This window comes from Triturus cristatus, chromosome 9, assembly GCF_964204655.1.
Source record: "Triturus cristatus chromosome 9, aTriCri1.1, whole genome shotgun sequence".
Lineage (NCBI taxonomy): Eukaryota > Metazoa > Chordata > Amphibia > Caudata > Salamandridae > Triturus > Triturus cristatus.
In genome coordinates, this window is record NC_140592.1 from 166,680,178 (window position 1) to 166,702,427 (window position 22,250).

The window sequence follows — 22,250 nt, forward strand, 5'->3', positions numbered from 1 at the left end:
AAGGACACATGCTTGCGTTCAAAGTATTGACTGAGGCCCCCAAGTACTGGAGACACTGCACAGGGATCGGCACTGACTTCGTCATGTTGATGTGCAGTCCCAGGCGATGAAGCAAGGCAGCTGTCCTGTTGAAATGACACTGGGCTGCCTGGTACGTGGAAGCTTTGATCAGCCAATCGTCCAGGTATGGATACACAAACACTTTGTTCTTCCGCAAGTGTGCCGCCACCACTGCCATGCACTTGGAGAACGTCCTTGGTGCAGACTTCAGACCAAACGGGAGTACTGTATACTGGTAATGGTTGTTGCCTACCAGAAACCTCAGGAACTTGCGATGCTTTTGTGCGATCGGCACATGAAAGTAAGCGTCCTGCAGATCTATGGCGCACAGCCAGTCTCCTCAATGCAACTGAGGGTAAATCTGATGCAGGGACAACATACGGAACTTTTCTCTGCGGATCCACTTGTTTGCTTGACGCAGATCTAGAATAGGCCTGAACTCGTTCTTGTCCTTTTTTCTGACGAGAAAGAACCTTGAGTAAAGACCTTTTCCTTTTTGCCTCAAAGGAACAGTCTCTATCGCCTTCTTCTTTAACAGAATGTCCGCCTCCCACTGGAGCTCTCGCACCATGTAGGAAGAGCGCACTGGTGGGATCTGTGGAGGCGGGCTGGTGAAACGAAGACTGTACCCATTGCAAACAATATTCAGCACCCACTTGTCCTGAGTTATTGTTCTCCACTCTGCCAGGTAGTATTGAATACTTCCCCCCCCACCGGAGCGGGTAACGGATGAGGGGGAAGTGACTTTTCAGGGCTTCGACCCGGCCGGGCCTTTGTTCCCCGACGAGGATTGATGCTGGCCTCTGCCCCTCTGGCGCTTTTGAAAGGACTGCCTCGGGAACTGTTGTTGTTGCTGGTGTGGTTGTTGGTGACCAGACTGACGCCCTTGGCCGCGTTGTTTAGAATAACGCCTGCCATAGGAACGGAATGATCTCTTCTGTTCCTTGGGATTTTACAACCCCACGGCCTTCAGGGTTTCTGCTTCGGCCTTCATGCGGGTCATTTCATCATCCGCATGAGACCCGAACAACGTCGTGCCAGAGAAAGGCAAGTTAGCAATCTTTTGCTGCGCTTCAGGCTTTAGAGAGGTAAGTCTCAGCCAGGAATGTCTCCTCATGTGTACTCCATGACAGTACCCATGGGCCGCCAGCAATGACACATCCCCTGCTGCACTGATGATCTGGTTGGAGACCATCATGCCCTCATTCAACACCTCCTGGAAGTCTTCCCGTTTATCCCTAGGCAGGGATTCAGCAAACTGTTGCAGAAGTCCCGGTCGGTCATAGCGACCCAGCAGAGCGGAGGCGCTAGCAGCCTTCATAGTCGAGGCCGACGTAGAGCACATCCTCCTCCCCAAGGAGTCCATCTTGCGACTCTCCTTATCCGGAGGAGCTGTGGAAGAGGGCGACGTGGCATGTTGCTTCCTAGCCGCAACCACAATGACAGAGTCCGGGGGAGGGTCCACCCTGAGGAACGCCGGGTCCGAATCAGGGGCCCTGTATTTCTTTAGCAACCTTGAGGGGGCAGACTTCACCACGGCCGGTGTCAAGAAGACCTCCATGGCTGGTTCCTCCAGACCTGGAACCAAAGGGAGGAGAGGGCGTGATAGATGCGCCTTGTGTAAAGTCTCGAATATCACAGAGGTAGGGGGAACTGGTACTGTCACTGAGATTCCCAATTTTGCCGCCCCTCTCATCAGAACATCTTGGAAAGTGGCAATATCATCCACTGGCAAGATTCTAGTAGGCGGCGTTCCCGATAACGTGGGGGAAAGCCGGCCAGTGCCAAAAGAGTCCGAATACCTCGTGCCTCTGGATCGAGATCTATACCTCCATCGTCCATGCCTTGTGTGAGTGGACGATCTGTGTCTGCTCCGTGACCTCCGGCGCGATCTAGAGCGTGATCTCAGTCTCTTAGGAGCCACTGGTCGCCGAGGAGAAGGCGGGAGCTGTGGCACCGGAGGCGGAGGTGGCGGAGGTCGCTTAGGAGGCGCCACTGGGAGCCGGGGGTCAGGTGGAGGAGGAGGAGGAGGAGGCGTGGGCGGCTTAGGTTGCGGTCGCGGTAGAGGCAGCGGCAGGGGGTCCATTGGAGACTCTCTCCCATCACTCCTTGCGGGAGAACCCGGACTAGCCCTGCCCGGACTTCCGTCCACCCTTCTCTTCTTTGCGGGTCTACTCCGTGAAGAGGCTGAAGTGAACGAGGGGGAGCGTCCCGCTCTCCTAGATCCACGACTGGAGATCGTAATCACTGAAGAAGTGTTACCAGGTGATCTCGTCCTCGACGTCGAGCCGTGCGTGGACCTCGTACAGCTTCTCCTCGCCGTTGAACACAAACGGCGCCCCCTCGACGTCGAACGGCGTCTTCTCGACGTCGAGTGCCTTCGTCCCGACGGCGAGCCTCTCGACATCGACTGCGATCTCCTTCGCCTCGACGGCGGTCTCCGTCGCCTTGACGGCGATCTCCTCCGCCTCGACGGCGATCTCCCTCGACTCGACGTCCGTCGCCGGTGGCTTCGCGTCGATGTCGTCGACCCATGCGTCAACAGCTAAGGAGGCGAGCGGGCTCGCCTCGACGGTGAGCGGCGCTGGCTGCGGGGCTCAGTACGACGTCGATGGAGTGTCGACGTCGACTGTGAAGCCTTCGACGGCGACCTAGTCCGAAGTCTCGCCGGCCCCTCTCTCGACTGCGAACGTCGAGGACGCGGAGATCCAGAGCACTGGATCGACGGCGAACACACCGGTGCTGTACCTTTCGCCGTTGACGTCGTAGTCCTCGACGTCGAACGGGATCTTCCGGCCGGTAGGCGTCGTTTCTGCTCCTTTTTCTGCCCGGAGGTCCCTCCAGTGGCTGAAGCATGGGCAGAGGATGGGGAAGGAGATCCCCCATGCCCAGAAGTCCCACTTGTTCTCTGCTTCTCCTGTCCCTGAAGGCGAATCTTCTCCCTGTCCCTCAGGGTCCTCCTGGAGAAGGTCTTGCAGATGTCACATGTAGCAGGGACATGTGAAGATGATAAGCAGAGAATACAGACACCATGTGGGTCCGTCTTGGCCATTTTCCTCCCACACTCAGGGCATTTATCAAATAAAGCCATGCTAAGAGTGGGTCAAACTGCACTAAATTGCAGGATGCAGCAGAGAAAGGCTCTAGACGTCGAATGAACAAACTTTATTAAAAAAAAACAATTTTTATCCAAAATATCCACCCAAAAGGGTAGAGCTCAATGCTCCAGGGTCCTGCTAGCAGGAGCCGGAAAAAAGAACTGAAAGTAACTTGCTTTGGCTGTGCATCCTGGGATACCGGGGGTCTCTGGAGAGTTCCTTAAAGGCACGGTATCCTTTTTAGCAGACACATAATGACAGCCTATAGGGCTTGTCTGTCCACCCCTTCCTCTCTATTGTTTAAAGGGATTTTGGTGAAGGGAGTGTGATACAATAAAGGAACATGTCAGATGTGAATAAAAATGACATTTAAACTGTATTTTGGCTTTTGTGTTCACTTCAGATGAAGTGCTGGCCAGTGCAGCCATATTGTTATTAGGCTGTATTATTTTGTCTGTCTCTTAAGTGTCTTTGCAGGTTTGCAAATGCAGGACAGCTTAAGAGATATTTTGACTGCTCCGGGGTCCCCGCACATGGGCGGGACTATTCATAGATTATGACTATACACAGAGATCCCCTACTACAGAATCAGATTTCACAAGGCAAAATGTTGAAAAGCCTAATATTGTCGTCAATGGCTGAGCTACACATCTATAGCAGTTTGTAACATGCCACAACTTTCACAAGCTCAAAAAAGCAGCAGACATTTGCCTGTGAATTATTGAGGGAAGCTGATCTACATCTTTCAGCTGATTACAGCCCAACAAGCCACTGATGCTCATGCATAGACAAGGAATAACTAGGCAGGATGGCCGGGCAGAAGCCAATGCAGCAAATATGGCAACAGAGAGTGCCAGAAAAAGTGAGCAAGCACTGCAAATGTCAATTGAAGCTAGCAGGATAAAGGGAAAAAAAGATGTGGGTAGATAAGCCAGATTGAAAACATGTACTACCCTGTGGCCAGTCAATCATGACAGCAGGCCCTGAAGAACAATGGAATATGGATGCCATAAGGTCAACAATGAAAACTATTTCGAAGCAAGTATTGGTGAAGCCAATCGATCTTGCTTCTAATAACCAGACAGAGCTAATGGCATTGAGAATGCTCATCTAAAATAGCCAAAAGGGCAACACGTTAAACGACATGCGCCGGATGCGGTCTTGCTTCAGGAAACACATCTGGTGGGTAAAACCTGCAAGGCTTTCAACAGGTGGGGGTACAAGCTGGTGGCCCACTCCAGTTTTACCACATGCTCAAGAGGAGTCGGCATAATGCTGAAAAAGTCCTTTCCCCTTGCTGTGCATTCCACATGGTCAGATGACTTGGGTAAATATATAGGATTCACGGGACAATGGGAGGGGAACACATTAACACTTATGTCTGTATATGTACCTCCTGGCTTCCAAAGTCGCACTTTCACAGACCTGGGAGCCATATTGTTAACAATCCCAGATGGTCTCCTAGTAGTGGGAGGAGACCTCAATTCAGTGGTTTCAGGCATACTAGACCGATACCCACCCCGCGAGCTTAGCCCATCGAATCGCTGGCTACCAGACTTCATAGAATCCTTAGGCTTTATCGACGCCTGGGGAGCCTATCACCCAGAAAGCATTCAGCACACCTTCCACTCAGGGGCCCATCACAGCCTGTCCCGATTAGACTATTTGCTAGTTCCCGCACCTCACATCACGCATGTCCAGGAAATACTACACATGGTGCGCGGCATCTCCGATTACTCCCCGATATGGGCCCACCTAGCTAAAGGTCAGCACAGAGTGGGTAGAGTTGCCCCAATAAATACTTGGCATCTCTGCAACCCAGAGGTCCGAAAGTCGAGAGAAATGGCAACAGACCTCTACTTCCAAGAAAATTAGGGCTCGGTACAGTCCCCCCAGATAATATGGGAAGCATACAAAGCAGTAATAAGGGGACACACACTCTCCCAGATAGCCGGGATCCAAAAGGAGAAATTGAAGAGGGTGGTCGAGGCAGAAAACAAAATCCTTAGACTGGAGGAAGAGTTGGGGCAGCAGGTAACTCAAGAGAAGCTCCATGTCCTGCAAATGAAAAGGGACGACTATAAGGCGATCGTTACTGAAAGAGCCAGAGAGTCGGGGAGGGAGAGACAAGCCAGGGTATATGACCTGGGGGATAAGGCAGGGAAATTGATTGCATGGCTTGACTAGAAAGAGCTTGCAAGTAGATTAGTTCCAGAGCTAGTAGATGAGGCAGGTCGATCGATCATCGACCCCCAAGAAATTGCGAATGGATTCGCAACCCATTATGATGAGGCGTACAGCTCAACTACGACATACACTGAAAGCGATTCTCTAATGCTACTTAAAGACATAACCCTTCCAACCCTCTCGACCGACTACCTAAAGCTGTTGGAGGACGACTTCAGTAATGATGAAATAGCCTTGGCAATTAGAAGCCTCCGTTCTGGTAAGGCCCTGGGACCCAACGGTCTACCGACGAACTGTACAAACTCAGGCCAGACAAACTTGCCCTGTATTTGCGAGCCATGTACGGATAGAGTAAGACGCTGGGGGTGCTTCGGCGAGACCTAAGAATTGCAACACTGGTTACAATATATAAGGAGGGGAAGCCCAAAACGGACTGCACCTCATACAGACCAATCCCTCTATTGAACGTAGAACCTAAGCTACTGGCCAAGCTCTTGGCCAATCGACTTGTCAAAGTAATCAGTGGGTTAATGTACCCAGATCGGTCGGGCTTCATGCCCCAGCGTACCAACGCATTAAATTTACGCAGAGTGCATGGAGTTATGGGAAGGTTGGCAACGATCCAGGAAGCGGCTACAATAGTTTCACTGGATGCCACAAAGGCATTTGACACTGTTGAATGGCCGTACCTTTTCGCAGTCCTCGCTAAGATGGGGTTTGGGCCTAAGTTCGTCCAATGGATCAAGCTCCTTTACTCTGAACCCCTAGCCCAAGTTGTAGTCAATAACAAAAAGACTGAAATATTTTGATTAGGTCGGGGAACTCGCCAGGGCTGCCCTCTGTCCTCCCTCCTGTTTGCTCTGGCGCTGGAACCATTGGCATCCTGGATTCGCAAGGATCCGGTGATATGAGGACTGCGCTGGTCAGAAACCTGGGATGACCGCAGTTCAATGAATGTGGATGACATCCTCCTTTTCCGGGCCTCCCCAAAATCGTCACTTATAAAGTATGTTGGACATTTTTGCCAGGTACTCCGGCTATTCGATTCACTGGAGTAAGTCTATGCTGTATGTCCTTAAGGGACCCCCACCTGCCTTACCAAGGGGTTGCCCAATGCAACCCACCACAGTGTGCTTTAAGTATCTAGAGATATTCATTACAGCAGACCCTAAGCGCCAGTATGACCGCAACCTGCGCCCTCCCCTGCAACGTCAGGAAAAAATGAGATAAGAAGCTGAAAAGCACTCCCGCTCTCATTGCTGGGCAGGGCAGTTCTCTTTAAAATGATGTCCCTGCCCCGCTTTTTTATATGCATTGCAAAATTCTCCCGACTTGGTCCCCGCGAGATACTTTAGGGAAATCGAGATTCAGCAGAGAGCTCTGTTGTGGAACGGAACACCCGGTATAGAAACAAGCGAAACTCAACCTCAGCTGGTATGACGGAGGAATCGGCCATCCAGACATCAAAAAATATTATTGGGCAGAACATCTTGCGGCCATCAACCAAGGTACCTACCGGTGCACTGATGACCCAGGCTACGCCATGGACAAATGGCTGCTGCCGGGAGGGAACTACAACAGAGCACTGTACTCTAACCCTCGACGACTCTCCCTGACAGGGCTGACTAAGCATGCGGTTCAAATATGGCATGCCGCGACCAGAAGCTTGGGATGGGACCAAAAACTCAACCTAGCGACCCCCTTTTGGGATTCCGAAGCCCTGGGTAACTTATGGCAGTCAAAGGGGTTTAATAAATGGGACCTCATTGGGATCTCGAAAATAGGGGACCTATGGGTGAAGGGGGAAGTTAAAACATTTTCTACCTTACAACAAGAATACGACCCGGCAAACTCGAAACATTTCCGATACCGTCAGGTGCACCATGCCCTGCAGTCGCAACTGCCGAAGGGTGTCATCCCTCCGGAAGCCTCACCCCTTGAAGACCAACTGCTGGACGGATGCCTGCCAATGAAAGCCATTTCGTTGACTTATAAAAACGGATTAATAACTCTATTGACCCTCTCCAGTGCACGAGAGAAAAATGGGAATGATATGGAGGGGTATTGGATGATGAGGACTGACAAGAGGCAGTAGCCTCTCACCAGGAGGTAGCCATCTAAGCCAGATTGCGGCTTGTTCAACTAAAGATCCTGCACAGTGTACACATAACGGGGCCGTCTCTGGTGCGTATGAGCAGGGTCGGAGAATGAGGGTTGCAGGAGACAGTGTGGCCAGGAAGGAACTTTCATGCATATCCTGTGGGAATGTGAGCAGATTCAGCACTACTGGCGCAAAATACACAAGGTCCTTAGTGAAGTTCTCACAATCACCATTGGCCCCGAAGTGAAGAGGTGCCTCCTGAATGTGTGGGACCCCCCAGACCTTAACATCAAGCGTGTGCTCTGGGTGACACTAGGCTTAATGATTGCGAAGAGAAATACTGCACAACTGTGGGGAGCAGCGCACCTGCCCAAAGTGGAGGCCTGGAAGACAGACATGGATTGGTGCATGTTTAGGGAAAAGACAGTTTATGTGGCACGGGGATGCCCCCGGAAATGGTCCTCCATCTGGAATGATTGGAATGTTTATCGTGGTAATATCTGTACTCCCTCAAGCGTTCCCACACAAGATGACCCTCCGTCACCGTCAATGATGTAATCATTTATGAGTAATGATTCGTAACTTGATTGCATATTAACCTCTCTATTTATATTTGCTATTCGTACTTCATGCTGTACTGTGTAACGTTGATTCTTTATGTTTAATAAAAAGAAATAAAAAAGAAATAAAAATAGCCAAAAGGTATGTTAGTATGAATGCGTATGCACAGTCAGCCATCTAGGAATGCTTGAAAGGGCTTCTGTGCATGTGCGCCATTATGCTATCTGCCATCTTGGATTTTTGCCTATACCATTCACAATGTTCAAGCATCTAGGCTTTGGAGAAGAGATATATATATATATATATATATATATGTTATTATATATTTGCCTTTCCAAGATTCATTTATCATTTCAAATTGACCTACGGCCATTTTCTAAAGGTAAATTAACAAAGCCTTCATGGGATGTCGCACAAAGAGATAGAAAATATCAGCCAGGTAGCTCTATGCACCTGCACAATATTATTTGTAAAAAAATTAAGTGAGGGGAGAGTGGGAATAGGAGTCACCAGCCATCATCAGATCAGCCTTTGCAGTGGGAAGAACGAGAGAGTGGGGTCAGGGAGGACAAGAAGGAAGACAGAGAAGATACACTACTATGGAGAGGTATGAGTGAAACAAAAACATAATACAACAGTGAATCAGAAACTTTGGGAAAGGAATGCATGCAAGGCCATTAAATAAGGAGCAGGGAAATGAGATAAACAAAAAGGTCACCTAACCATGAGCAAGGAGGTGACCCAATTACCATTTTAAGTATTTTTTATAGTATAGTATGCAATGGTGTCTGCAACAGAAAGCGAGATCACAAAAATATGCAGGTCATGGATTGGGGTGGAGGATTGGGTGCTGTAATAGCACTATGGCAGGACAAGAGACATGACTGCACCATGATTAACAGAGAAAGAAATGAACAGGAAAATCACAATAAGAAAGCAAGGCAGTTGAGGGATTAAAAATATTAATAATGCATGACCACCACAAACACTGTACTCACTACCAAAGAGGTAAGCATGCTATCCACAACCGGGACATCAAAATGACAAAAATCAAAGGACCTGGGTGTGTGGCTACATGATTAAATTCAAAGCGGAAAAAAATGTATCATGCGTGCCCTCCAATAGGAAAAATTGAACCAACCTGCTACTGTTAAGAACTGATATTTTTAATGTGATGGAAGGACTCCAGTATTTAACCTAGGACAATTTCACAAGAATTACTGATATGGCTCCTAACATTTAAAAAAAATAGATACATCTGTTAAAATCCAAAGTACTGTCTCCATCCTTGTGCCGTAATGTCGGTGCACAGATCTTTGCTGGTCTATACGCTTCCACCTGCTGCCAAGCAAGAGGGAGAGGTAAACTGTTTGAGACACCGATTCTGAGGGAGGCATGGTTAGAATTTTCATACTAGCTGGAGTTAATTCTAGATATTTTGGTATTTTCTTCGCCATGAGGGTCTTGACAAGGTTTCGGTCTATAAAGATATCTAGGGAAGTTTGGTTTGGGTTCAGTTAGTGCAGGGAAGAGAATTCATTCATGCTTATCTCGAAAGACCAGCCCTGATTCTGGGCTGGTTTAGAGCTGATGGCTAGGAGTATGAATCTAGGCTTTGTCAAGAGTTCAATTTGAGCTGGGTGCACGACAACCGGGCCCAAGTGAGGATGCAGCGGTATGACTAGGCCAATATCAGCAGCTGAGGAGACCTAAAGTTAAATTGAAATCGACGTACTGGAGGATCTAGATACCAATGGTTGGCTAAGAGGTCTTCTAGAGGCTTCTTTTAGAGAGGGAGGAGTTTTGTTCGGAGGATATTTCTTTAGAATGCTTGCAAGTACACAGGTTGTCACTTGGGTCTGGATCATTCAAAGGGCTACAAATTTAGGTCAGTGACTTCAATGAGAGAAGACAAGACATCCAGCAGGTCTGATCAAAATGAATGTGTCACTATTATTTTTCAAAAGAAGGGTAAAATCCACAATTTGTATAGATGACATCACAACGCAACAGCAGGGCTCGAAAAATCCACTGGCATTTGTGAGCCAGATTGAATTAAGACAAGCTATTTTTAGGTCCTACCTGCCCTTTCTGGGAAGTAGGAAGACAAACTGACTTTTGACCTCTTTCTCTGGAAAGCAGAGCAAATGTGACAAGATAGCATGATTTAAAGGCATCGTTATTGCTCACAAAAGGAATTAGCAATAAAAATGCCTTTAAATCTTGTTAACTTGTCACATTTGTTTAGCTTTCAGAGCATTACAGTTAGGTCGAGTAGATTTTTTAAGTTACTAGACCTGTAGGTCTTGTAACAATTGTATGATTTTTCGAGCCCTGTACAGTCTTATTGAAAGCCTTGCTTGGTCGTTTTTCCAAGGAAGGATAGGTGTGTGATTGACGAGTAGTTGTTTAAGTCATCTTGGTTTAGAATTTGAGCAGAAGAAGCATTTATTCAGTTTTGAGCGCACACGGGAAAATGCCCTGTGCAACAGAAGCATTAACGATGCTGCACAGTGGGATAAGGAATTCTCAACTGAGGCTTTTTACAGTGGTGGTAGCCTGGAGGCAATACAGTACCTAAAACAACCAAACCCTTCAGTTCTTTCTATACCCCAGAACACAAATGCATACATTTCCCAAACTTTGGAACGAGATAGAAAGAAATTCCGCATTTTTCTAGTTAAACAAAATTAACAGTAAAATGCTGACTTCAATGGCGAATAACATACAAACGTTTAACACAAAATTTGTATAATGTAATTACACTTGGACATAAGCAAACACTCGAATTAACCTATTGTAAAAAACTAGGTTAGCTTAAATGTTGATGTCATATTAAATGGTAACTTTCACGTTTAGAGAAAGAGGCCTGTTGAAGCATTTAAATAGTTGTTTTGGAAGAGATGTTTCTCTGTTTCTTACCACTGCAGATGATGTCATTTTCCAGAAGACGTTTGTTAGCTAGCGAATAGGCATTTGTTATATATCAGGTACAGATAAAGAGGTTCACACCAGGAGGAGAGAAGATAGCAGGCAGCGCGCCTCGTGGGAAGAGTTATCTGATCTATAAGATTCTGTTCAAAGTAACAAACCAAGGGCATAGTTCTGTATGGCCCACCGTAAAGACATGGGGAACAGGGGAGCTTACCTGTTCCCAGCCTTTGGAGTAGAATGATTAGTTACTGAAAGTAGGGATGAGATGCAATGTTGCAACTAGAGTTTTGTTGAATTTTATTAGCATGTGTTCCTTAGACTAGAGAGGAGTCCTTGCTGTTCAACTTAGGAGGCAGATCTTAGAGATGATGTAATCAAACTGAACCGACCCTTTCAGTCTCTGCTAATCTCCACTGCTTCAGTGCTAAGGCTTCATGCCTATGCATTCCTATTCTCTCATCAGAAACCTTCATTTGGTTTTCTGAAGCAGACACCTGATCCTACTTTGCTTAAAATAAAATGCCATTTAAGCCCAATTTTCCTTAAGTTAGACTAGGAAATTTCCTTTATGGAACACACTTGCTGCATATTCTGCATTGTATTTGTAATTCTTACCAATGTACTAGTTACCTTATTTTGAAATATCGATTGCTTGATTATTTGAATTTGTAATAATGATTACTGAATTTTGAATACTTAATAAACTAATACTCTGATTTGAACTAATTTGTTAAATAAATCCCTTTAAACTCCATCTAAATGTCCTTGTTGATTTCTGTGAAGTCCCCATTGGTCTTCATTGTTATAGTAACTAATGTAAATGATAGATCCTTATCCCCTTGCCTTGTTGACTAATAAAAGGTCTACATGACCAATGGCGGGGGTTATTTGAGAATTATACCCGTTTGAGATACAAAAATCCTTGCTCGGGCAAAAGCAAGAGGACAAGCATTTGCAATGCAACAGGTCTCACATTTGTTAGAGCTATTGGGATTGTAAATTACGATGTTATCTATATGTTTCGGTTTGGAGTGTAGTGGATTTATGAACAGAGACATAGCTGCAGCACTGTCTAGAGGACTAAGAATGAGGAATTACAACTGGAAACTGAGACACAGCTGCAGCACTGGTCTAGAGGACTTAGAATGAGAAATTACTGATGGTGTCCAGAGAAGCAGCTAGCAGCACTGCCTAGAGGACTAAGAATGAGAAATTACCACAGTGACCAGAGACGCAGCTGGAGCACTGTCTACAGGGCTTAGAATGAGGAATTACCGGCGAGATCAGAGAAGCAGCTGCAGCACTACCTAGAGGAGAAAGAATGAGGAATTACCACTAGGACTAGAGAAGGAGCTGCAGCACTGTCTAGAGGACTAAGGAGGAGAAATTACAACTGGGACCAGAGAAGCAGCTGCAGCACAGTGTACAGAACTTAGAATGCGGAGTTAGCGACAGGACCAGAGAAGCAGCTGGAGCACTGTCTAAAGGACTAAGAATGAAGAATTACCCACGGGACCAGAGAAGCAGATGCAGCACAGCCTAGAGGACTAAGAATGAGGAATTACCCACGGGACCAGAGAAGCAGATGCAGCACAGCCTAGAGGACTAAGAATGAGGAATTACATTGGGACCAGAAAAGCAGCTGCAGCACTGTGTAGAGGACAACAAATGTGGAATTACCACTGGGAACAGAGAAACAGCTAGTAGCACTGTCTAGAGGACTGACTTCGAATGAGAAATGACTATGCGGACCAGAGAAGCAGCTAGCAGCACTTTTGAGAGGACTATGAATGAATGAGGAATTACAACTGGGACCAGAGACACAGAAAGGGACATTCTAGAACAGTATTGCCGGTGGATGTGGGGTGGGGGGAGGGGGGGGGGGGGGATGTGGCATTAGTGAACGGGAGCTTGGCACATTTTACGTTGGACGGTCCCTGAAGAGAATGCCCCCCAAAAAAAAGAAAAAACACCACGAATGTAATTATCTTCGTCTACGAGAGCACACATTATGCCTGTGCACGCAGGTGCAGTCCTCGTGTATGTTGATAACTTAAGGCACTTCAACCACCATCTCTCCTCCCTCCCCTCTCAAAGGGCAGCCAGGCTGTCCCCTTTCAAAGGCACCATCTACTGCGACCCGCCCCCCACATCCCCCCTCCAAGGTACTATTGGCTCACCTCCCTTTACCCCTGCAAAAGCACCATGTAAGACAGCTTTAAACGGGAGGGAACCGAAGCTAAAACAAAAATTCACGTACACGCAGCCCCCACCACGGTACTATCGGCTCACCTCCCTTTACCCCTGCGAAAACACCGTGTAGGACAGCTTCAAAAGGGAGTGAACCGAAGCTAAAAAAAAAAACAATAAAAAAACACGTACACGCAGCTGCAACAGTCAGCAGCACGTTTCCTATAACCAAGACGTTAAACGGGGAGGGGCCGTTCAGCCGAGAAATGGGGATAAAAAGTGTTGCAAACAGTACAAGTATAGGTGACAGGACAGAGCCCGGGGCAAAGTAAAAGTTACGGTAAGGCAATAAGATGAGCATAGGTGGCAGGAGAGAGTGCGGGCGAGTTTTGAACATTAGGATAAAAGTTAGGACAGAGCGCGGGGCAGAGGGTTAAGCACGGCGAGTTTTGAACATAATAATAAGTGTTAGGACAGAGTGCGGGGCAAAGGGACAGGCACAAGTAGTCAAAAATATGACAATAACTGTAAGCACAGAGTGCGGGGCAGATGAAAGGCACGGCGAGGCAAAAACATAAAATTAGGTGGCAGAACTCAGTGCAGGGCAGAGAAACAGTAACTAAAAGCTAAATCAAGCGCGCAATGGGAGCGTGTGAGCCAGAAAGGAGCCGCAATGCGGGCCGCACATGTACTGAAAGCTAAATCAAGCGCACGGTGGGAGCGTGTGAAACAGAGAGGAGACCCCATGCGCGTGCACACCGCCTGTCCAGGCGCGCACGTTTTGTCTCCCTGCACCAAACCCACAACAATAGTCTTGCCCAGGCGAAGCAGCGCATGCGCTGCGTTCGCTAGGCGAGACCTAAAAAATTAGAAAACAGGAGTTTACCTGAGCTTTACATGGTTTACTCCCCAAAGATTTGGAAGTTATAAGGTTGCAACAAAGCGAACTACACTTACAGAAAAGACATCCACAGTGTGGCAGTCACCACCACCAGTGCGTTCTTTGTGGGAAACTGTGGTCCCTGCAAATCTTCCTAAGCAACTAAAAAATAAAATAAAAATAACACTCCACGGGGAGCGCTAGGTGGCGCCTGACCGGCATGGCCGCCTTTCACTAAGGCTCCCGGCATCGGTCCCCGCAAATCCGGCTTCCTCCTTTCCTGGACTGCCCTGGCCGGCTCCCTCGGAGTGCGGGGGTCCGTGAAGCTGCCCTGCCGCCCCGCACCGAATCTTGGGGCGCTGCGGGCTCTGGGAGCCTCCCTAACCGTCGCGGAGCCAGACCGACGGCGTGCAGTGGCGGCTGTGGAACCGCGGCGCGGCCACGCTGAAGAAATTTAGCCCGCGGCGCCCACGAGGGGAGCAGGCCTGAAACTGCTGGCTGAGGGACGCGGTGGCCGCGGGGCTGCCGCGGGTGCTGCTGACACTGGCCCGGTGCTGCCCTGCTTTGCTGACGCCATCCGGAGCCCCGGGGGTGCTGGATCGGACCCCCCCGCGTGACGCAGAGCGGCGAATCAGGCGGTGAGTGGGGCTGGCCGCGACCGCTGCATCGGGGCAACTGCGGGGTTGGCTGTCCGGGGGAGCCCCCCCCCATCGGGCCGTGTGTCGGCGGCCGGGGGGGCCCGGGCCCCTGGCTCCCCCCCCTTCTCCCTCCCCTCTCCTCCTGGTGGCGGCGCGGAACCGGCTCCATCGACCCCAGACCGGCTGCGGACTCCGGGTGCGGGGGGGCCCTCGCGGATTCGGGCCGCATACCGGCGGCCGGAGGGGGTGTATGTGCTGTCCCCCCCTCCCCCTCCATCGCTTGGACTCCCGGCTGCGGACCCTGACGAGTGACACTTTGCCCCTCCTGGGCACTGAGGGGAGACCCGGCTAATTGTTCCCTTGGAGACCTGGGCTGCGCCGGAAGTTGCGGCCCTGCGACGGCCGGCTGGGGGGCCCCCGAGCGACGGCCGGGGGCCTGGAACTGAGACCTACATTGCTGGATCCCGCTTTGCTGAGATGCCCGGCGGGGCTTGACCGCTGAGGCTGGTGCTCCCAAGCCGTTCCCGGCCGGTGGTCCTCCCGGACGGGCCTCCTGTTGGTCCCGCGGCGGCCCGGCTGCCCGTTGCCGTCCCACGGGCGTGTCACCGGCTAGTTGCCCTCCTTCGCTGACGGACGGCCCAGAAATGGGTAAGGACAGAGCCGCCAAGCCGGTGTCCGGGGCCACCCAAACCAGGATGGACAAATTCACAACCTCCGACAAGGGGCCCGGCCCCACGGGCGAACAGGCCCCGGCCCCTGCTGCAGACCTGGCTGCCATCCTGCAGGCCATCAACTCGTCCCGCGCCTCGCTCGAGGGCATGGTGGGTGAGGTCAAAGTGGACGTTGCTCTTCTCCGGCAAGATCTGAGGAACGCCACTGCCCGCATTTCGGAAGCCGAGTCCCGGATATCCACGGCCGAGGACGACATCCGCCATCTGCAAGACCAGGTTCGGGAGTTGACCACCCACTCTAAGGAGTTGCACCGCCGGGTCGAGGATGCGGAAAATCGCGCCCGACGCAGCAACCTGCGCTTGGTGGGTTTCCCGGAGGGAGTTGAATCGGGCCGGGCGGACGATTTCATGGAGCGCTGGTTCCGATCCTGGATGCCGGCGGACAGCCTGTCGGCTTCGTTCGTGGTGGAGAGAGCCCACCGCTCCCTGGCCCCCAGGCCCCTAGGGGCTCCACCCCGGCCATTCATCCTAAAGCTCTTGAACTTCCGTGACCGAGATGCCATTCTCCGTGAAGCCCGGCGCAGGGATGCCCTCCACTATCAGAACCACAAAATCATGGTCTTCCCGGACTACACCCGCGAAGTCCAGGAGCTGCGCCGCTCCTACATTGAAGTGAAACAAAAACTGCGCTCCCTGGGACTCCAATACCAGCTCCAATTCCCAGCCCGCCTCCGGGTCATCTTCCAGCAAAAGACTCTCTTCTTCGATACACCGCGGGCGGCCTGGACCTGGTTGGCGGAGGAGCACCCCTTGCAGCATTCTGGGCGCGGATCGCCTCTGGGTCCACGGGGGAGACGGGGGAGACCCCGGACATCGAAGACCCGTCGGCGGCATCGGACATTGCCCCGGGAGCGCACAACGGGGGAGGCGATCACCACGCGCTCTGGGGGCCGGCCAAGCCAGAGATCGAGAACCTCATCGGCCTCCTCAGCCGCGCACACCAGTCCCGTGGCGGATGGGCGGCGGGCCGCGTCACCTCGGCTTACAGGCCCTGCAACCCACCCGGTTGAATTGGCGGACACTTCGGACCTCTCTCGCAGCCCTACCATCTGACTTTCTTTGCTTACCTTTGGGGTGGGGGGGGTGGGAAATGTTTGGGCGGGGGTGGAACCTCCCGCTGTCAGTGTTGCTCTAGGCCAGGGCAGGTAAATCAGGCTTCACTTTTGATGTATCAGGGGTCCACTAGCGCTCAAGCCCAAGCGTTTTAGTTTGGTGGTTCTTCCATTTGGTTCGGGCGACAGATGCTTCCGTTTTTGAAGTATAGGGCGGGGGGTGGGGGGTTGGGGTTGGTTTGGGGTTGCTTCTTCCTCGTTGGGGAGAATTTGTTGGTGGGGGGTGACTCCCCCTTATCTGTTGTGCTAAGGTATCATGTACTGTCTATTCCGCTCTCTCACCCGGCGCTCCGCTGTCCCTCCTCTCTGGGAACCTACTCGGACGCGCCTCCACTGGCCCATTCTTCTGTCCTTGACTATGGCTGACCCACCTGTCCCTAGGGCCGCCATGCGCATACTTTCCTGGAACGTCAATGGCCTCCTGGACCGTTTCAAACGCATGGCGGTCCTCAAATATGCACAACGGGCAGAGATCGATGTACTCCTCCTCCAGGAGACTCACTTGTTGGGTAACAACTGCCCCTTCCTTGGCCGTTACGGTTATGACAGGGTATGGCACTCAGGTTTTGCTCGGGGATCCCGGGGGGTGGCCATATTGCTTCGCAAGTCTTTTCCCTTTGTCCTGACTCGGGTGCTTTTGGACCCCCAGGGTATGCTACTGGTAGTGTGTGGCACTCTGGAGGGCCGACCCCTTACCCTGATGTCCCTCTACGCAGCGCCGTCCCTCCTGCCGTCAGCCCTTTCCCACGCAGCGGATATCCTCCCGACACTTCCTGCAGGGGCCCTGATACTCGGCGGGGACTTTAACGCTGTCTACTCGCCCCATATGGACTCGACGGGTCCGGTCTCTTCGACCCGCGTCGCCCGCGCAAAACAACTCTCCTCTTGGGCGGAATCCCAGGGCCTCTGCGATGTCTGGAGGATCTGGCACCCGCAGGAGCGCCAATACACCCACACGTCGGCGGCCCATCACTCCCACGCCCGGATCGACCTCATCTTTGTGCCCTCTACCGACTGCGTGGGGGTGCGGGACGCACGCATTCTTCCGAGGGGCCTTTCGGACCACTCGCCGGTGCTCCTCGCTCTCGGTCCCCCCCCCCTCTCTGCCCGTCCGATATGGCGTCTGAACGCTTGGTTCCTTCACGACAAGGCTTTTCGGAGGGCGGTCGGGGGCGAGATAGTCGACTACTACTCTCATAATGAGGGCTCTGTCGTCTCCCCCGCCGTCCTCTGGGAGGCTGGCAAGGCGACTGTTCGGGGCGCCGCTAAAGGGCACCTGCAACGTCAACGACGGGCTCAATCCCAGAAGCTCGCGGACTGTGAGGCCCAGGCCTTAGAACTGGAGCGTAGTCTGGGAAACTTAGCCGATGCCGCACGGTCTCGTCGCTTGGCCTTCCTGCGGGAAGAGATTCGCCTGCACTCCCTGGAAGCGGCGAAGATCCTATGGCGCTCCTCGGTGGCCCGGGTGTACGGTTGGGGAGACAAAAACGGCACTCTTCTCCACCGCCTGGCGACCTATCCCCGGGCGGGCAGGATTATTCCAGCCATCGCGGACCCTGCGGGTGGAGTCCACACGGTCTCAGTGGCGATAGCCCAGGCATTCGCTGACTACTACTCCCGGCTGTACCGTCTCCGACCGTCCACGCTCTCCCTGAATGAGTTACTGGGAACAAACGGGGCGACACTAGCGCGGCTGCAGCCTGAGATTTCTGAGACCCTGGATTCGCCGATCGAGCTACAGGAGATTGAAGAAGCGATCGGCCGCCTGGCACCCGGGAAGACCCCGGGACCTGACGGATTCCCCCAGGAATATTACGCTCACTACCGTGAGACACTGGCCCCGAGGCTTCGAGACCTCTTTGCGGCCGTGGTGGAGACGGGCTCGTTCCGGCCCGAAACGGATACAGCAACCATAGTTGCACTCCCCAAGACACAGCCTCCCTCGCGGTCCTGTTCCGACTACCGGCCGATATCCCTTATTAACACAGAACTCAAAATCTATGCCACGGTCCTGGCACAACGGTTACGCCCATCGCTCGCCTCCCTGGTCCATCCGGACCAATGTGGCTTTATGCCGGAGCGGGGGACCAGACACTGTCTACGGCGCCTCCACCTCGCGATGGCGCACCGCGGCCGCCTCTCCCCCTATCTGGCCCTCCTCTTGGTCGACTTTGAAAAAGCCTTTGATTCCGTGGGATGGGCGTACTTGGGTGAGGTCCTGGAGCGTATGGGCTTCGGTCCCCGGTTCCGAGCCATGGTAATGGTCCTCTATGCGCGCCCGCGGGCCCGTGTGTTGGTCAATGGGGCACTTTCACGCCCATTTCCCATAGGCCGGGGGACGCGCCAGGGTTGTCCGCTCTCGCCCCTCCTTTTCGCTCTGGCGATGGAACCCCTGGCGGTGCTGATTCGCGCGGATCCTGTTCTTCGAGGATGGGAATGGCCGGATGTGGCCCCCGACAAGATCGCCCTATACGCGGACGACGTCCTCCTCTATCTCTCGGACCCAGCGACCTCGGGACCCCGGGTCCGTCGGATCCTCCATCGATTTGGCCAAGCGTCGGGTCTTCACCTGAACCCCAAAAAATCCGTCCTAGTCCCGCTACACCCGTCGCGGGAATGTTTCGACTGGCAGTCGGACATCCCCCTCCGGAGACTCTCCTTTAAATACCTGGGGATTTGGGTCACCCTCCTTCCGGAACTATGCTGGGCCCTTAATGTGGCTCCGGTAGTCAACAAAACCAGGTCAGACATGCTCCGGTGGCAGTCCCTCCCATTGAATCCGCTAGGGAGAGTCGCTCTATACAAGATGATGATCCTCCCCAAATTTCTTTACATACTACAAAATACTCCATGCCCTTTTCCGCGCCCGTGGTTCCGAGACCTGGATAAAATGGTGACCAAATTCCTTTGGGGCGGCGGTAGGCCTCGGCTGGCCTTGGATCGATGCAGGGTCCCCTCCTATGATGGCGGTCTGAGCATGACCAATCTATATCTTTATTACCTGGCCACCCAGTTACTGGTGATCCATGACTGGTTCTCGGGAGGCTGGGGCGACCCGGCTTATCGCCTCGAGGTGCAAGGCCTTGGGTTCTCCTCCATCCAAAACATGCTCTATGGCACAACGGTCCCCCTATCACTCCCCGACGTCGTGCGGGCTCCTTTCCTCGCGTGGCGCGCGGCACACTAGATGGTCGGGGACGTCCACACAACTCACTCCGCTTTGGCACGGGACCTGGCTGCGGGAGGTGGTGGGATTGGCGGGCTGTCGGCAGTGGGATCTTCTTGGTATCTCCTGTCTGGGCGATTTATGGCGTGGGAGCCGCATGTGTTCCTTCCAAGAGCTTCAGACCCGCTTCTCGCTGCGGCCCTCCCAATTCTACCGCTACCTTCAACTGCGCCACGCGGTCCGGGCTCACGTCCCTTTAGACTCCAGACTGCCTCCCCATAGCCCACCTGAAGCTCAGGTGATGCTGGGGTATCTGGGAAAGGGGGGTATATCCCGCATTTACAAATCCCTGATTAACAATTCCCCGGTGGACTGGAGCGGGCTCAAACAGCGATGGGAGGCCTGGGTGGGACCCCTGGACGAGGCGGACTGGAGGGACGCCCTTATGGGCCCTCGGTCGCTTACCACCTCCGCTAGGCTGCGGCTCATCCAAATCTACTACCTACACACCGCCTATCTGACCCCAGACCGCCTGTACCGGGCGGGTCTCCGTGTGGACGCCTCCTGCACCCGTTGTGGGGTGGCTCCGGCAGATTTTTTCCACATGGTGTGGTCTTGTTCCCGTCTACACGATTACTGGGCAGCGATTGAAACTGAGCTAGCGGAGGTCTTGGGTTGGGAGGTTCCCCATGAGCCTAGAATGGCCCTGCTGGGCATCATGGATGGGATCGACGGATCCCGTAACGAAAAGTACTTCCTCACCACTGCCCTTATGGTGGCTAAGAGAGACATAGCGGCAGTATGGTCACAACCGGACCCACCCAGAGTGGCTACCTGGAGTAGAGGGGTGGACTGGTGTGCGGCCCAGGAGCGGTCGTTGTATGCTGCGCGAGGCTGCCCCAAAAAATTCCGCAAGATATGGGGGAAGTGGCTGGGGGGCATGATTTGAAGGGTGGGGGCGCAGGGGGTGGGGACGGAGGATGGGGGAGGGTGGGAGGGTCTTTGCAATGGTTTATTGATGCTTATCCAAATGCAGTTACTGATGCCTTGTTCAATGCACTGCTGTATCTTACTCTTGATACTGTCTTTTATGCCGCAAAACACAATAAAAATTTGTTTATCAAAAAAAAATAACACTCCACATAACCCCTAGATGTCACAGGAAAAAGTACGATCCTTTCATAAGCAATAAAGAAATACTCATGCAATTTCTCACCCGCAACATTGATTAACTAAGGCTTCACCAACTGGATGGCACCACAAGCGCTTGTATAACAGAGTATTTTAAGCCCAAACACATATTCACCATCTTTCCATTTAAATCAGTAAATGCTAGACGCTCAACCTCAAGACCACAAGCAGCCACACACAATTATAAAGTATGAGGAACTTATCTTATAGGTTTACTTTATTACTTACCAATTGTATTGGCTGTCCACAGTATGGTCACTGCCACCTGGTCATTACAGGAATATTGAGCGATTGTTATATTCAGAACATCAGCAATCAAATTCTTTCCAGCAGAATTAAGATATGGTGTGCAGTCTGAAACATTAAAATAAACAAAATGACAAACAAATCCCAAATACCATCAATACTCAGCTCAACGTGGTTTCATGACTGCCACCCTCTGTAGTAGATACAGTTTTTGGAGTTCCTGAACAAAAACCCCTTTGCCCAGACATTGAAACTACTAGTTGTGTGAAGTTTTTCACACTTGGAAATTGTCAAATGTGATTATATCCAAACCCTCAGTTCAAACACACCGAAATCTAGAGAGCCCAGTAAATAGCGGGACATACAGAATCTAGTAGAGGAACCATTTAAATATTTATAGTATTTCCCAATTGTAAGGAGAAAACTTGCCGTTTATCGCACCCCATACATTTCACTCACTGTGGGATTGGATTTTATCAGTGCGATATAAAGCACAGCAACCAACCCATAACCAAGGCTTGCATCACTGGATAGAGCCCTGTCCATATTTGGGAGTGTTAGTAAGGCATGTGGGGGTTCATGGCAATGGCCATTCCTCAGACAAGCAGGTCTGTCAGGGTTGTGAGGAATTTAAAGTGTGAGGTTCCCCATATCAGGTCTACAAATAAATGTACATGACAGGCCTTGTGGTCTTTTTCCGACCTCCAATGGCAACGAGTTCACTATTTATTACGCATGTGCTATGCTTGCGATTAAATTTCGTGAATATATAGTGATGTAAAAGAACACATACACTTTGAGCAACTGGCAGTAGCATGGACGGGCAAAATAAACATGCACACTTGAATTTTCGCTGCATTTTTTGTTTCCGTTTACTTGGCCTTTCCATGGAGAAAATTATACGACACCATAATGCAGGGAACGATCAAACATTCCTGTGAATGCAAATCAACTTTTGGCTCAAAAATTTTTTCCCCATGCCTCCTAACTACTCCGAGCACTGCAATAACGCATGTAAATCCAAACAAAGCATTGACAAAAAGTTCGAATAAATACGAACCTAAAAACAAAAAAAAAAAAAAAAAACAGCAACATGCAGAACACAACCCCTACGTGGGTCGTTTTTAACTCATCAGAAATGCATTCATCGAGAAC

At 51.4% G+C, this 22,250-nt stretch overlaps 1 protein-coding gene across 1 annotated transcript in view; it reads right to left on the reverse strand.

Moving 5' to 3' along the window:
- IL17RD (interleukin 17 receptor D) overlaps nucleotides 1-22,250 on the reverse strand; it is a 219,243-nt gene that overhangs the window by 56,499 nt on the left and 140,494 nt on the right. The window contains exon 3 of the mRNA XM_085624665.1: nucleotides 21,078-21,203. Within this exon, the coding sequence (XP_085480791.1) occupies nucleotides 21,078-21,203 (126 nt within the window). The remainder of the gene's footprint in view (nucleotides 1-21,077; nucleotides 21,204-22,250) is intronic.